Source organism: Hippocampus zosterae, chromosome 4, assembly GCF_025434085.1.
Source record: "Hippocampus zosterae strain Florida chromosome 4, ASM2543408v3, whole genome shotgun sequence".
NCBI classification, from domain to species: domain Eukaryota; kingdom Metazoa; phylum Chordata; class Actinopteri; order Syngnathiformes; family Syngnathidae; genus Hippocampus; species Hippocampus zosterae.
Window position 1 is genome coordinate 19,935,491 of NC_067454.1, and position 16,862 is coordinate 19,952,352.

The 16,862-nt window shown below is 40.7% G+C and overlaps 1 protein-coding gene across 1 annotated transcript in view; it reads left to right on the forward strand.

Moving 5' to 3' along the window:
* ly75 (lymphocyte antigen 75) overlaps window positions 1-15,892 on the forward strand; it is a 33,786-nt gene extending 17,894 nt beyond the window's left edge. The window contains exons 15-35 of the mRNA XM_052063397.1: window positions 497-568; window positions 917-1,040; window positions 3,718-3,753; window positions 4,033-4,202; window positions 4,511-4,578; window positions 4,658-4,734; window positions 5,386-5,522; window positions 6,028-6,136; window positions 6,275-6,435; window positions 7,413-7,542; window positions 8,492-8,712; window positions 9,014-9,176; window positions 9,429-9,593; window positions 9,672-9,791; window positions 10,065-10,256; window positions 10,648-10,874; window positions 12,002-12,212; window positions 13,116-13,277; window positions 13,367-13,483; window positions 14,532-14,717; window positions 15,245-15,892. Coding sequence (XP_051919357.1) covers window positions 497-568; window positions 917-1,040; window positions 3,718-3,753; window positions 4,033-4,202; window positions 4,511-4,578; window positions 4,658-4,734; window positions 5,386-5,522; window positions 6,028-6,136; window positions 6,275-6,435; window positions 7,413-7,542; window positions 8,492-8,712; window positions 9,014-9,176; window positions 9,429-9,593; window positions 9,672-9,791; window positions 10,065-10,256; window positions 10,648-10,874; window positions 12,002-12,212; window positions 13,116-13,277; window positions 13,367-13,483; window positions 14,532-14,717; window positions 15,245-15,420 — 3,024 coding nt within the window. The 3' untranslated portion in view covers window positions 15,421-15,892. The remainder of the gene's footprint in view (window positions 1-496; window positions 569-916; window positions 1,041-3,717; window positions 3,754-4,032; window positions 4,203-4,510; window positions 4,579-4,657; window positions 4,735-5,385; window positions 5,523-6,027; window positions 6,137-6,274; window positions 6,436-7,412; window positions 7,543-8,491; window positions 8,713-9,013; window positions 9,177-9,428; window positions 9,594-9,671; window positions 9,792-10,064; window positions 10,257-10,647; window positions 10,875-12,001; window positions 12,213-13,115; window positions 13,278-13,366; window positions 13,484-14,531; window positions 14,718-15,244) is intronic.
* The last annotated feature ends 970 nt before the right edge of the window (window positions 15,893-16,862 follow it).

Here is a 16,862-nt window from a genome sequence, read left to right on the forward strand (position 1 = left end):
TTGTGGAACCTTAAAGAGTCCCTCACACTCTTGCTATAAGTTGTTTTTTCGTCACTCCTACTAAAAGCTTACCATAAAACCAACATATAAAATACATAACACTTTCACCCAAGTCATATAACAAATTATGGGTAGCTTAATGATAACAAAAATATATATAAATAACTTAAAATGCCAAAGATGCACTAACGAAAATAAAGCATCAGTGTTACGGTAAATATAAACCTTCAAACAACTGCTAGCTAACCACACATGGAGCAGCAACACATGTAAACAAAGCATACAACATTACTCACAGCCATGCACAGTGTTCTTTGCTATTTGGGAACAATTGGGATGTGCCACTTAATAGGATCTAATACATGAACTGCATAAAAATATAACATCAAAGTTCTTTATAAAGGTTTTTTTTGGGAGCTCATTCTATTGCGCATGTCTATAAGGATGTGTCCAATATGACAAAATAACGATGTTATTTGATATGTCTGTCCTTTAGGTAACTATGGATGTTTTACATCATGACTTCCAGGAGGATGATGCGTACAGTCGGGACTGCACTGCGTTTAAGGTAACTTTGAATGTAGTTATCTTTATCTCATGTTGTGATGTGTTATTGTATGTAAAAATACCTAAATAGAAAATGGACAATTTTTGTCTGTTTTGAAAGAGCTAATATCCGGCGATTAATTGCCAGACAGTTCATCAGTTGGGCCCGACATATTAGCATTATTCGAACTGCTACTTCGAAACCTTAATTTCATTTCATATCAGAAAACTTGAGCTGCTTATCGATTTCCATTTTGTTTTGTCTTAGTCCACCATAGAGTTATCCCCTTCTTGTTGGAGAAGTAGTGATGTCAACTTCGTATTTTTGCTGCAATGACATTAATGCAAAAAAAATGTATCCCCTCATTAGACAATGAAGAGAACGATGAAGCATCTCCTCATATTTTTATTCCACGACCTCCTTCCTACATCTTTCCATGCGACACCGTTTCACTGCGATGCCAAACTGGAATGGGTCTGCCAAATCCCTCGCGGTAAGACATATCAACATTAAAGAAATCTAAACTAAAACGTTATCTGAGCAAAACGGCAAAGAAATAACTCAAAAGACTCTAAAGGCCCTGCAGGGCAGCGAGGTCAAGGCGGCTTTATATATATATACTGGAGCACCTTTCATACACAAGGCAACACAATGTGCGTCACACAAATAAAGAAACAGCACCTAGAATCATTTAGAAACACGATTAAAATCATAAGCAACCGATAGAAAACAAATGCAGCTTACAAAAATGAAAATATTTAAACATGCTAAGAGAAAAGTTTTCTAAGTCAAATGTAGCACAATACAATACATCTTTATTTATGTACTGTAGCTCTTTCACAACTCCTGCACCTGAACCATGTTTGGACTATTCCATTTAATGCCACCCAAGTTTCCAACCTGTTCAACGGTATATATGTATTGTAATCAAATGCTGCACGGAGATCCAACAAGACTAGCTCTGACACCTTATGTCATTTACTACTTTAATAAGGGCTGTTTCTCTACTTTGATGAGGTCAGAAACCCTATTGGAATGCATCAAAAACTCAGTTTGAAGTTCAAGAATTTGCTGAATTGATTAAGAACCATTGTCTTGACACTCTTGGTCAGGAAAAGAAGGATTGAGATGGGTTTATAATTTGCTACCAAGGAGACATTCAGCGCTTTCAAAAAGGGGTCTGATGGTGGCGACTTTCAGCACTTTAAGATATCCTTTATTTGTCCCACACTGGGGAAATTTACAGCCTCCAGCAGCAAGAATGTGGGTAGAAAGAAGAAAAAAAAAACCAAACACCGTTCAATTAAGTGCAATATAAATACAAAATGCATACATCGCAGTGCTATTTACAATTGTTTTTTTTCATTCATTCATTCATCTTCCTAACCGCTTGATCCTCATTAGGGTCGCGGGGGTTGCTGGAGCCTATCCCAGCTGTCTCCGGGCAGTAGGCGGGGGACACGCTGAATCGGTTGCCAGCCAATCGCAGGGCACACAGAGACGAACAACCATTCGAACTCACACTCACACCTAGGGACAATTTAGAGTGTTCAATCAGCCTGCCATGCATATTTTTGGAATGTGGGAGGAAACCGGAGCACCCGGAGAAAACCCACGCAGGCCCGGGGAGAACATGCAAACTCCACACAGGGAGGCCGGAGCTGGAATCGAACCCAGTACCTCTGCACTGCCGGCGTGCTAACCACTGGCCTACCGGGCCGTTTTTCACATCATTTAATTATTATTATTATTATTATTATTATTGTTGTTGTTGTTATTTTTATTCAGCAGCCTGACAGCAGTCGGTACGAACGAGCGTCGGTATCTCTCCTTCTTGCAACGCGGGTGTAACAGTCTCTGGCTGAAGGAGCTACCTAACTTATACCTAGTTTAGGAAGCTTGCCCGATCGTTGTAAGCAGTTGATTATTTGCTACAACTCGTTTTGATCAGATTTCACAATAGTTTTGAAAAAGTCAGATGGTATTGAGTCAAGTCTGACAGTAGATGGTTTTTACTGCTGAACCAAATCTGTTCAATTTTATTTATTTATTTTTTGGTGATGTGCCCTGAGATACTGTTAGTAGCAAAGCAATTGCATAATAAAAATCTAGATTGAATGCTTACTAATGTAAATGCAATTATCCTGCGATCACGATGTCACTGGACAGTGACAACTACCCAAAAAGTACTTTCAGTTGTAACATTCGTTTTGCTGAACTCCTTCAAAACCATATCAAACAGCTGCAGCTCATTCAGAACGTGGCAACTCGAGTACTGACTAAAACAAAGAGCTCAGAACATTTTGCTCCACTCCCAAAGGCTTTACACTGGCTGCCCAATAGCCAAATAGCTGAATTTTAAAATTCTGCAACAGCTCTATAAATCACTGAATGGTTTGTTCCCGAAATGCATGATAGAAATGCTGATTAACTAAACCCAGTAGATCTCTGAGAATTGCTGAGTTGGGACAGTTTCTTTGCTTTACTTTTAAATGTTGTTAAAATTTGCTGCCACTGTGTTAAAATGTTGTCAATATGTCCTCGTCATTTTTGGAAGCTACCTAAATGCTTGTAGGTGGTGTGTCTTTGCTTGTGTGAAGCACATTGAGTTTCCTTGTATATGAATGAACCTGCCTTCTTTTGCCTTGATGCTTTGCATGTGAATACAATACAATACAATACAATACATTCTGATTTATATAGCGCTTTCACAACAGTGATTTAGATATGACAATGCTGTCACGCACAATTAATGTGTTAATTTGGAAAGTCGTTTGAGCTTTTATTCAAAATCCTGCATATCTACTGGAGCTCTTTGTTCCCACAAGTAAGACAGTTTAGCGCACTAGTAGAGCGACTGTCTTCCTAGTCACTTTTGGTCTACTTTTACGACCTTAAAATATCAAGGATATCGAATGGCGGTAAATGCTGAAATTACTTTTTTTAGATTGAAGCATTTGGTTCTCAACAAGATATTCCCATGATATTATTTTAATCATCTTTATCGGCCAAGTATGTAAAAACACAATGAATTTGTCACCGGTAGAACAAGTCACAGCAGTAGCAACTATAACGAATGAGTGAGAGTAAGAGTGCGAGAGCCTTTGTATCATGTAAGGGGACTGTTATTGCTATGACGCTTAAAATTCAATCTTTGCTTTATTTAATAGGAAAGACCCCAACACACCCAGACTGGTACAATCCAGGTAATACAAGTATTTACTTATTTTTGTTTTTTATTTGCATTTTTCCCAATGGTGTACCGTAATTCAGGTCCGTTGTGCCCTTGAAATAGACTCATCATGCATGTTTGTGACTGGTTCAAATCTAAGGATTAAGTTTTGAGAATTTCTGCAATTCTCAAATTTGCAAAGTCCCATAAGATGGGAATACATTTTTATGACAAAACAAAATGTTTTATATTCATTCTTGAATGTTGTATCTTTTTTTTTACATTAAGTTGCCAATTGTGTTGTGTTTCCCAGGTGTACACCATGAGACATCCATCTTTATCGATGGTAGCGAGTATTGGTTTGTGAACGAGCCTCGGCTGACTTTTGAGGAGGCAACACTGTTTTGCACGATGAATGGAAGCAAAATGGCTTCGCCGCCGAGCTCCACTGCCGCCAGACTCATCCACGAGAACCTGGAAAAGGCAAGTTTTTTTTCGGAATTAGAGCCAGTAACTCCTGAGAGGACACGCATAAGGCACAACCTACCGTAACAGTAATATGTAATGTTTGTCAATTTTTGTCTATGTGGTACTAATTGTCATGGTTGGCAAATTGCATTGTTACGCACTGAAGGCTAATTCTGATAGTTTGCCTATTTCACTAAATTATCCCAAAGGTTTTGTGAGGACAGTGTATATTGCAAATTAAAAACACGTCTTACAGTCATGCTTCTGCAACTTGCAATGCACAAAAAGGCTACCAGTATTGATTTTAAAATCATTCTGAGCAGTTGTCAAGTTCTTCCAAGCAAGGTTGGTGGGTCAATCTGAGAGATCCCAAGCGGATGTTCCCCATGACGTAAGGCAATACGCTCACGCAGTTGCTGTTCGTTTTGCACTCTTAATTTACAGCACAAGGACATGTGTATGTGTTCCAGGCGTTCGCGGCTACACTTTTATTATTCGGCTCTCTTTGGCAGATGCACCTCCATCAGTCCTGAGAGCGCCGTTCCAAGTGAGTAAATAAGGTTGAGCTGAGCGTGTTCAACCCGCAGGCCTGGTTTGATTTCATTACTCTTCCTTTCTTTGTAGCCAAAAATAGTCTGTTTGTTATGCTTTTTGTTTTGTTTTGTTTTGTTTTTAGTGAGTGAAGTTTTTAACCGACGTCCTCTCTTGTTAAAAGAATATCCATTTCTTTTCATATATAAATTAGCATGTATTGTATTGTATGGTATTGTATTGTTCACCCCTTCAATTTTCTTTTTTCTTTATTTTTGCTCCAATTTTTGCTCCAATATTTTTCTCCAATTCTTCCAATCAAATTCCTCTGCTCCAAGCCATGAAACACCTCTGTGTTTTTTAATTCATTAACTTATTTATCTTTTGATGCACGCCACTGTAAGTGATATATTCTAACAGCTGAATTTGGTTATTAAGAAAATTTGAAAACATCCACCCTCCGAGCCAGGGAACTTGAATCACATTTGTATTTAAACAGCTGAAATGTGTTTTTGTTTTTGTTTTTAACAAAGCAATATGGACACAAATGGCCAGCATTGAGCCCGGAGGGTCAATCATAGTTATGTAAATGTAATTGGACTTTTTTTTATTTTGCTTTACAATTACAATTGATTGAACGACGGTATTTTTTTCTTTTTACTTGCAGAGTATGAGCACAGTTGCAGGCAGCAGTTGCCCTTTGTGTGCGAAAGGCTTAACATCACATTGGTGGAGAGCAACCCTCTGGAGGCTCATCCTGGAGGCCTGCCATGTGGAAATACCTCCCTTGCCTTCAGAAATAAGGTTTGATACTTTTGAGATCAACTAGTCACAGTCCCATTGCTTGCCAGAAGCATTTAAATCATATTTGACACAATGGTGAATGGTCAGGGACTTTACTGTTGGCGTAAAAATGATCAGAAGCACTAACCTACATTTACAACCAAAATGTTAACATTTGTTCCATGTCATTGTATTCAATTAATCCCAACAGTCTGTTCTCTTCATTTAAGATACGATAAGAAAACCTTTATTTGTCTCACAACGGAGAAATTCCATGGTTGGTTGGCGAGAGCCAAACCTGTTCGATCCAACTTTGACTGGCAAAACATATCTGGAGTTTATCTGCAGATGTTAATCATACATTGGATTTTTTTAATGGCTACAAGATGAGCTTAATTGTCTTGGTCTTGGACATGTTTAAACATCTATTTTTAAGGTGGACTTTTCCCAGAAAAGATCGATATAATTAGACAACGTTTAAGACTCGCTGTGGCTAATGCTGCTGTTCAAAATATTTTTTTCTTAGTGCTACACACTGCTGCAGAATGTGAAGCCGGTGTCATTTAAGACTGCCAATGAGATGTGCCTGTCAGTGAGGGGAACCCTTGTCACCATATCTGACCAAGTGGAACAAGGTAATTCTTGGACACATAAACCAGATTGTAAAAGTGCCTGTAAGATAATGTCCTAATAACTCCCCTGAACTCCTTATCTTGTGGACATTATGTTCCTCACAGTGATAACCTACAAAGTGCTACTGCTTCTTTCTTTAGACTTCATCAACAGCCTGTTGCCAGGAATGAAAGACATGGGAGGCATATGGATTGGTCTCAAACAGAAACGTAACAAACTGGAGTGGCTGGACAAGTCGCCAGTGAATTATGTTAATTTCCATCCTCTGCTCATTGGAATGCACAAGGCCATAAATGTCAATGTGAGTGATTTTTATTAAAATTGCTGTCTAGGGCGGGGAAAAAAAGTCTGAGCAGCATTTCACTCAACGGCAAGCGTTTATATGGAAATATGTTTGTCATCATAGTACTTGTTTTTGCCGGGGGAGCGGCGAAGCTCTGTTTTACGCCTGGGGACCCCTCATTCAAGTGAATGTGACCCCGTGATCGGTGTGTGCGAACACATAAAAAAAAAACATCTCTAGCCTACATAATATTTCATCCAGTAGTACATATGAAATTGCAAATATGGTCCACCTTTGTTGTAAAACGCTATAGTCTTTATTGTACATACTGTATTTTTATGATTGGCGATGACCAGAGGGCGGCTCTGTCTTGCTCGTGTAAAATCAGGAAATGGGCATGTGCAGCAGAGTTGCTTGCTGTGTTGGTGTCGGCCAATCAGATCACAGTTGACGACACAGCCCCAGACGGGCCTGCATTTTAGAACCACCTCCTAGATGGTTCTGAAAAGCCGTTCCATTGAAAAAGTAATGGAAAAGCGTCCCCTTCCTGCTTAAGATGCTACCACTGTGACCCAAACCTAGATAAGCAGATGAAAACGGATGAATGGATGGATTTAACATGTTATTCATATTAGTAGGAGTTGTCATAATATTTATTCATGGAGAGACATCGGTCATGTTCATGATTTCTCACAACAATTGGGAAACAGATTAGTAGCAATATGGAACACTTTATCTCCGAGGCTCTCTGCCAGTGTTCACAAATGATGACATCTACAGCCTTTTTAGAAAATGTTCCATCACCGTTGAGCTATTTTTAGAAGAGGCCCGTGGGCTATCATATGCTGCTCGGGGGCTGCCTGGTGCCTGCGGGCACCGACCGCTGGTCTGCAATGTATTAACTGGCGCTACAGTCCTCAATTCTTTTCTTTGTTTTGTGAATTTTGTCCCAGAAACATCTTCAGATGTTCTAAATGTGTATGTTTTCTTTACAGACGCTTGACCCAGACAACATGGATTTGTGTGTCTTTTTAATCAATAACCCCAGTTCTGCAGTGATGGGTACCTGGGACTACACCTCCTGTACCCATTATCAACATGGGGCAGTTTGCCAACACTATGCAGGTAAAACACTGCTTTACCCTTTACAGTGGTACCTCTACTTACGAACGTCTCTTCATACGGAATTTTCAAGTTACGAAACATCTCAACGGGAAAATATTGCCTCTTGTTAAGAAAGAAATTTCAAGATATTATGAGATTCTATGGTCTGCTATTCGCAGCACAGAGTTTCCTGAATGCAACATACTTATAACTGCTCTGCCATTGGCTATTACCTAGCATCTTCCCGGCTGCCCATTGGCTAGACCTCCCAAGAGGGACCTCGACCGTATGTGTCTATGTGTGTAGATAGATAGACATGTGTCTTTGCAGCGTTCTCGTCATTCGCCCCTCGGACCATGAGCTGTTCTGATAGTTTTTCGGAAATGTGAATCACCTCGAAAAAAATTTCACCAGTCGGACGATCGCTCACGATGCCGATGTTTGCCTTGGACATTTTCGAAGGATTGTTAAAAGCCGACAAAAGCAAACATCCTAGGATCAGTTCTTTACAAAATACCAGGCAAAAACCAATTCTGAGAGAGAACATGGACTAAAGAAAACAATAAGGACGCAGTTAAACTTTAAATGACCATCATTTTTATTCTTGACTCTATTCTTTGTTTTTTACATTATTCACAACTCATTTATTGTGCAATAGTCTCATCATAACATGTATTTGTTGCATATTTTGATGCATTTTGATGCTTTAGGAAAAACATTATGCTAAATTTGGGGGGGGGGGTTGGAACGAATTGGGGCATTTACATGGAAAATGCGTCTCTACTGACAACATTCTCTCATTAAGAATTTTTTTCCAGAACCAATACATTTTGTAAGTAGAGATACCACTTTAATAACACGCTCTTTTGCTGTGCGACAAGCTTTTTTGTTTGATTGCAATCTGCTTTCTTCAACCTAACTGAGGCAAGAAAGCTTCTCCATCTTCATTGTAGCGCTCCTGTCATTTCAGATCAAGTCGAGGAGCCTTCCGTCACTTCTGAGCCCTTCCAGACCAACAACCACACCTTCCAGCTACTCATCAAGAACCTCACCTGGTTCGAAGCCTTAGAGCAGTGCATGGAACAGGAAATGGCTCTGGCGAGCGTTGCCGACACCCTCTTGCAGTCCACGCTCAGTGTGCACGTGAGCCGTGCGCGCACGCCCCTGTGGATCGGCCTCTTCAGCGAAGACGTATGTATCCCCGGCAGTGGCTCATGTTGCTCACATTTCAGCTTTTATTCCATATCGTTAATATCCATCCTAAGGTCCTTGTACTGTACTAGTACGGGCTCACACTTTACCTGAACAAGTGTGTCTTACTAGTAGTGTTAATTCCACAACTAGGGCCACTTTTAGCTATTAAGTAGTCTTCTACTAGTACCCTGAATTGTCTTTGTGAGGACAAAGAGTGTTACGAGTATATGGGCCTTAAGCTGGAGTTCAAGGATATGGAATTAAAGCCACAAAAGTTCTCCATGCCCACTCCACTCAGGACGGGATCCACTATCGCTGGACGGACCACAGTCACACCGTTTTCAGTCGCTGGTCTTCTGAGGTCACTGAAGGCGCCTGCGTCTACCTGGACACAGACGGTTTCTGGAAAGCAACAGAGTGTGAGCAGACGCTCGGAGGTGCCATCTGCCACAAGCCACACAGTGAGTGAGGATTTCTGTTTTAGATCTCAAAAGATCTTTAACACTTGCGCCTTATGCTGGTGATATTTCCGGCCCGATGAACAAACATCAGTTCTTGTAATTTCTTGTCTTTTTTCCCCTCTGAAACAGCTGAATTTGGAAATGAACAAATCAGACAATTGTCAACTTGCATTACATTTACACTTCACAGCTAGAATGGTTGGAAAATGGGTTGGACTGGACTCGAATGGATGTCTCGTTTTTGTTTTTCAGAAGAGATAATAACCACACCGGAAGACGTCGCAGTGAAGTGTCCTCACAAAATCAACGGCCCAAACTGGATCCCCTTCAAGAACAACTGCTACGCCTTCCATCTGGCTGCGTCCAGATGGGAGCAGATGGACCACGGGCCCATCCGCAGAACCTGCATTAACCTCCGTGAGAATGTCACCGCAAGAAATCAGATTGGTTGAGTGTCAGATGAGTGCAGGTCCTGATGAGGTGTTTGTGTTGCAGATAAAGACGCTGACATCCTGACCATCCGGAACGCAGAGGAGAACGAGTTCATCAGGCAGCAACTCCTGCCCTTTCAAAACTTGGCTCAGTTTGTGTGGCTTGGGCTAGTCAAAAACAACAGTGGGTCTTTGAACCTTTTCTCCTTTTATTGCAGCGAACCTCTTGGCAAACGGCATTAAGTACAGTACACGTGTGCAACCAAATAAGATCCAATCCAAGTGTTGTATCCAAAATTTTATTTTAATTACTAATTAATTATATTTGTAATTAATTATTTTAATTACATTGACATTAATACAAATTCATTTTATTTTATTTATTAATTTTGGGATCTTAAAAATGTACTACTGTGCTGTATTGGCCATTACGGGATTCAAATGTGTATGTTTTCAGCGATGGGTAACCACTTGGAGTGGTATGATGGAACAACTGTCCAATATTCCAACTGGAGAAATGGTCGACCAGAAGTCGACGGCAACTTTATGGCAGGTGTCAATCTCCAAGGCAAATGGGTTCTCATCACAAACCGAATGTTGTTCTCCGAGTTCAAGCAAAGAGCCGTCGTGACCTGCAAACTGGATAATGGTTTGTGCTTCATTTGAAAAAGGCCGAATTTAAAGCAGAACATTTCTTTGCAATAATAGGTTCTGTTTGCCCCCATTAGTCTAAACATGCCGCTCTGGTGAATATTCCATTGAAGGAATAAGAATGACGTTCTGCCGCTCTCTGCTGTTGATTGCAATTGACCTTGTGACATTCGCAATGCGAGCCCGAAGCCGTATGGCACTTTGACATCAGTTGCAGTCGACGGCAGAGCACGGTGGAATGTCAGAACGGCTGCGTCCTGAGATGGATGAAAACGGGGGAATTTATCTGATCTGCTTGATTCTTATTACCCCTACGACATATTACTCAAAATATCTTGTTTAGACCTGTGGGGGCACATATTTTTTTGACCAGTTTATTCTCTCCCAAGAACCAAAAGAGAAGTACTCCAAGTGCACCAGGGATTATCAACACCTCGGCAGTTTAACCTACGAGGTGGTGACGCAACGTGAACTGAGTTGGTACCAGGCTTTGGAATTGTGCGCTCAGCGTGGAGGCCACCTGGCCAGTGTGCATGACGACAAGTATGGCGCGCACGTGAAACTCCTCGCAAAAACGGACGGATTCCCACTCTGGATTGGCCTGTCCAACCAGGAGGTAAGAATTTTCTGAGCGAATACAATCAACTGTCATTTCCTGTGTTTAATATGCCAATGTTGCCAAATAAATGATCCAAAACTCCCCCCAATTTTTGTACATGCGTCGATAAAAATGTTTTTTATTTAATAGATATTTACCAGTACCTACATACAATACAATACCTCCTGATTTTTATAGCGTTTTGAGGACAACTGCAGCTGTAACAAAGCGCTTTACAGAACATTTAACATAAACATAAAACAATAACACAACAGCACACATAACAGGAAACATCAACAATAATACAACTGCATTATTGTATATTGTATAACTAGAGGTCTTTTTTTTAATGCGATTTTTAATTCCGTTGTACTTATTGTTGCTCTTTGGAAAGCGGCTGTGGGACGGTGTGGAATAAAAAAATAATAATACACGTGAGCTTTTCTAAACCTCACCTGTTTTATGAAGCCGAGCCATGATTGGTCCTTACCTGAACCCCGAGTAAGCGATGCCATTTTCAGTCGACAGCAAGTGGCAAAATGGTTGCCACCTGTGATTTGAGCGTCTTTGCAAATACATGCCATAAACCGCAATGACATTGTCCCATATTGCCGAAAAAATAATGGCGGACTGGCCGCTGGCGAATGACGGGCCGGCAATATTTTAGAGAGGCGCAGATCTCTCTGCATAAGGGGGCGTATCATTCCCTGGAAATTATAGTAGACTAATCACCAAAAGTGAAGGTTTTTGGAACTTTGGGTGAAATTTCACGACAAAGCACGACATCCACTTCCATGCCTTTGTGTGACTCTTGCAGCATCTCTATTGCAACCCTTCTCGTGACATTGTAATCTGCTTTGAAACCTGGCCAACAACCTGAGAGTGTCACAATATCATTGAGAGTTTACAACAGAGACACTGGAAGAGTCACAGAAAGGCATCAGATGTTGGAACATTCAAAAGTTTAGAGAATGTCAAATGATGTCTGTCTGTACAGGTTTCAGTGCATTTTACCTCCGTCTGGAAATTTTAGCCCAGTATCCCTAACTTTTTATTGAAAAGTGTCGGTGTATCTTTAATTCAGGGACAATAAATGAATTCACCTCATATGCTAACTCAATGACCTCTTGTGTGCGTCCATGTAGGCTGGGCGTGAGACCTACGAGTGGTCGGACGGGACCAGCTACCAGTACAAAGCGGACATCTCGGAGTCAGTGGAGGGCGCCAGCGCAGACGAGCGAGATGTGGGCGGCTGCGTCTTTGTCATGCCCTCCGGTGCCTGGGTGAGGAGCAGCTGCTACACGCTGCTTGATGGCGCCATTTGCTACAACACAAACACCAGCACCCCTTTCCAGAGTAAGAAACCAGTTTGAAAATACACACTTGTTCATTGATTGTCTGTTTTTTTCCTCTTCTTTTGTTCTCCAACATCTGAATTTTAATAAGAAATTGATAGGAGAGGAGCGTTAGCGTTGAGTGGCAGTTTTTAATGTTTTTTTTAAAATTGTTTAAACATACGCAGAAAACAACAAACTACATTTTTATACATCAAAGAACAAATACTGTCTAAATTTTTTTTAGATATGAACAGATTGAATTTAAATTACTCTGAAGACAAAAAACTAAACAAAAATAAGGGTAAATATTTACAGAAATGATCAAACATTGAAGATTACAAATGGAATTGCAAAATGCAAATGAAATCACAAAATGACAAAGTTGTATTCAATTCAATTTATTTAAAACAATGCAGATTAAATTCTTACACAACAAAATGTGCAAGGTTTTTCGATTGGATTCTCATTCATTTAAGAAAAACAAAACAAAAATATTCATCAAAAAAATTGTCATGCATTGAAGAACAAAAAAATTTGGAGGGAAAGCTCAAAGTAAATAAAAGACACACATTAAATGTTAAGGGAAAAATGCAGATTAAATTCTCATGTTCAATAGCCAACATTAAAGCATATCTATAATTCAACTGATTATGAGTTGGAGATTCCGTCCTGTTTTATTTCCTCAAAACCTCACCAATTAGCTGTTCTTGTGCTCAGGTCAAAACCACGTCTCACATATGAATAGCTTTGACGTCATCTGGTGGCGTCTTGTTCTGGTGAACTTCGTACAGGGTTCAATCCCTGTTAAAAAAATATTCCAGCAATTTTTTTTGTCTTTTTTTCCGCCCCAATTGATCATATCGGTTCTTTGAAGTTGTCTTGCTCCATCCAAACTCTGGTTTCGTGTGTGTTCTGGCACCAGAAGCCAAGCTGCAGGCGAGAGCACAGGTCAACAGCTGTCCTCAGGGCAACGGCACATCCAAGTGGGTGCAGCGTGACGACCGCTGCTACGCCTTTGACATGAGCTTCTACAACTACAGCGTCTACGATATGCAGCGGGCCAAGAGCATCTGTCAGAGCATGGGTTCGTCCGTGCTTTTCACCGAGACTGATAATCCACTTTTGCAAGCCACCTCATTCTAACTGCTGACCTGTTTGTTGTTGTTTTGACAGGCGCTCAACTGCTCGCTATAAAAAGCAAAGAGGACAACGACTTTGTGGCCAAGTACGTGAGCGACGACCCTCTCATCACCAGTCGGGTGTGGCTCGGCCTTGACATCAATGCTAAAGGTCAACTAACCAACTCAGCACACATTGTTTTTTTTAATTGCAATTACGTAGATGTACGCTCTCTGCCCTCACTGGTCAAACAATTGAGCGAAGTTGTAGAGCGAACATACCGCATTATAAGGCTCACTGAATAGAAGCTATGATAGTGGCTGCATTTATGTGATGCATCCACTAGGCAGAGCTACATAAAGGGAATACAGTACAATACCACACAGCTTTTATCGGTGTAGGGCAGGGGTCGGCAACCCAAACTGTTGAAAGGGCCATATAGGACAAAAAAGTAAACAAAAAACATGTATGTCTGGAGGCGCAAAAAATAAAAGCCTTCTATAAAACTTACAATGAAGGAAACACATGCTGTATGTATGTAGGAGACTGGACTATCTCAGAATTGTTTGTTATTCATTCCTTTGTTGTGTGTTCACAAACGCCCCATAGAATTTATTTTGTGATTTCCTCGCTTTTTTTTTTTGTTTTTGTTTTGGTGCATTATTTTCGCTTTTCTTTGTGTAGGTGAAGTGATCATGAATTTCCGTTTTTCGGAGGCTGTCTTTGAACGCCTCTCGAGTTGAACGATAAGAGAGAAGGCACGGAGGCGGACGCAGACGTGTTTGTCGAGACTGTTAAAAGCATCAATAAAGTGTATGTTTTTAAAAACCAACACCACAGCTCTCCTTTTTCGGAGGTGCAACATGTATAAGCCTGTATATCTATTTGAGCTATATTAGCCTACTATCAAAATATTTTTCCATTTTCAAACATTTTTTATAAAGCTCCAAGGAGCCTATTAGATGTCACTAAAGAGCTGCGTGTTGAAGACAAGTGATTAAACAAAACGGCACACAAACCTTGTGGGCTTACATCCACAAGGGACTAAAGTAACTTTTCAAAAAGTCGTTTCCGACTCGTAGGACAACTATGAAGTTGATATTGACAATGTGCTTAAAAGGTGTGTTTTGATGAGTCATCGCGCTGAAATTGCCCTCTAATATTTTTTGTCTGTAGTGTGTGTTTGTGCAAACGTTTACTAGGAAGTGTTTGTGATTAGGTTCTCCCACAGGATGGGAGGACGGTTCGGCTCTGTCCTACTCCAACTGGAAGTCGGGTGCCTTGGTTAGTGCGGCGCAGCGGAAGGAGGCCCCGTGCGCCATCATGGCGACCGAGGACGGAGGCAGCTGGAGAGTCGTCAACTGCCAGGCCAGCCTCAGTCGCGTCGTCTGCCAAACCAAAGCCGGTGAGTGTCTCTCCTTTTCAAGCGACCGAGTACTTTGCCTCTGTACTGACTGGAAGTTGTTAATTCATGAATAATTGAGCCCCGTCATAATTCTCATGAACCCCCCACACCTCCTTTTTTTTTTTAAACACAAAGCATTCTTGAATAAGATTGAACATAAGGCCAATAAACATTTTCCATTTTTTATTAAATGGGGGAGGGGGGGAATCTATAAGACAATTACAAACACTTTCAGGGTGATGGCAATTACTGGCAGATTTTCCAGGATCCACAACTGGGCCTTATGCTCATCCCTTGCGAATGGACAGTAAAAAAAATCATTTGCACTTTTTTATTTAACTATGCATCACAGTATACTGTACACTTCTTCAGTACCAGAATTGATTCGGTACTTTAACCAGTCTAATTGTAGTACTTGTGACTTATATACACTAAGTACAGAATGTAGGAAGTACTTTAGCCAGCCTGCTAAGTAGAGTTACACGCTGATCCGTATGACATGGTCGTGTTCACGTTTGTGTTGTCAGAGTCTTCCGGTTCTCCCGTGGCTGTGGGCTTCTTCGTGCTCATCTTGATTTCTCTCGCACTTGCTGTGGCTTTCATCGTCTACAAGAAGCAGCGAGGCCACTTCTCCTCCTCTGTGCGCTACAAGAGGACCACCGACCAATCGGACACCACCAGTATAATCACAGAAGGTGAATGAGCCTGCCAGAACGGTTGCCTCAGGGAGTTTGGATGTGACCCGCTGACCGTCCTTTTCGCCGGCCATTTTTAATGATTAATTTATTTATTTATCAGCTCCTCCCGCCTGCTTATATAAAAAGTTTAAATATGATCAGACTGCTTGAATGCAGTGTCTTCATTTGGATTATTTTAGAGTTGCGAAGTACAGTGAGCCACCCCCGTTTATTGCTGCAGTGAGACCATGTACATTTGGAGGGAAAAAACAAATTGAAAATAGTTGCGGCCCTTACACGCAGTTGAAACACACTTAAACTGATGAAAACATATGTTTTAAAGGATAGTAAAGTGCCTTCTCAAGCCTCTTGTTTTCCAGAAACAGGAGAGGAGCGGATATCATCACTTTAAGGAAACAAAGACTCATGTGCAGTTCGCTAAGTTAAAATCCAAGCATGCATGGTTCTACAAAAAAAAAAGACAAATCAAACAAACAATTTAGCATCAATACCTTCAAAGAATTGCAACTTGATACACACCAAGCAGCAACACGTACAAACAGCAACATTACTCAACTCCATAAAAGGAAAAAAGTGCTTAAAAACCCAACCAGTGAGTGCAGTATAAATGAGCTGCGATTTTCTGTTGGGTTCACTGTACTTCTGAGTGTTCTTGACATTGGTTATAGGTTGAGGTTTGTTTTACCCTAATTTTTTTACAATCCTATGAACAAAATCTCATTTGTCTGCCTGGGAAGGTTCAATTGCACTGATGAACACTCACAGTAGAATTGTAGAATTTGTTTTCCTTTTTGCTAAAATGTCCCGTGAATTTGCACTCGTGTCTGAAGGAATACCTAGAAGTAGATCATTTATTATTCTAATAATAATAATTATTCTTTAAATTGTAAGATGTGTGCCTTTTAACGAAGGAAAGAAAAAGATTACTTTCTCACTAACTGTGCCTTTTGGGTGTCGGGAAAAGAAATGGGAGTGGTTATGTCACTGGAATAGCTTTTTGCTACTTGAACCGATAACGGGCCACGATTAACGCATATTCATGATTAACTGGAAGTACAGTAGTTGGCCAGAAGAGGGCGAGTCAAACAAGTGTTCACAACTACTGCCGATGCAGCTCAGACTTTTCGATGATGCACTTGACTGAGCAAGAAGCACTTTAACAGCGCCACGTGGAAGACATTTGGGAGTTCGACATTGTGTACATGTGTTTGCCTTGTAAATATGTGGTATTCGTTTTACAAACAAACCAAAGATGCTTCATTTATTGAATGTCAGACTTTTTTAGCTTGCCTTTCGTTTTCAACTCTGTAAAGTTTGGTTTCTAAGTTGTAAAGCTGACCGTTTTTGTCCCCCCAAAAATGTACGGCGTCACTCCAATAAAATGTCTGTTTTATTACTGTGTGAGCCTTTTGATTGTGAACACCATAATTAATTATACAGTCCCCTC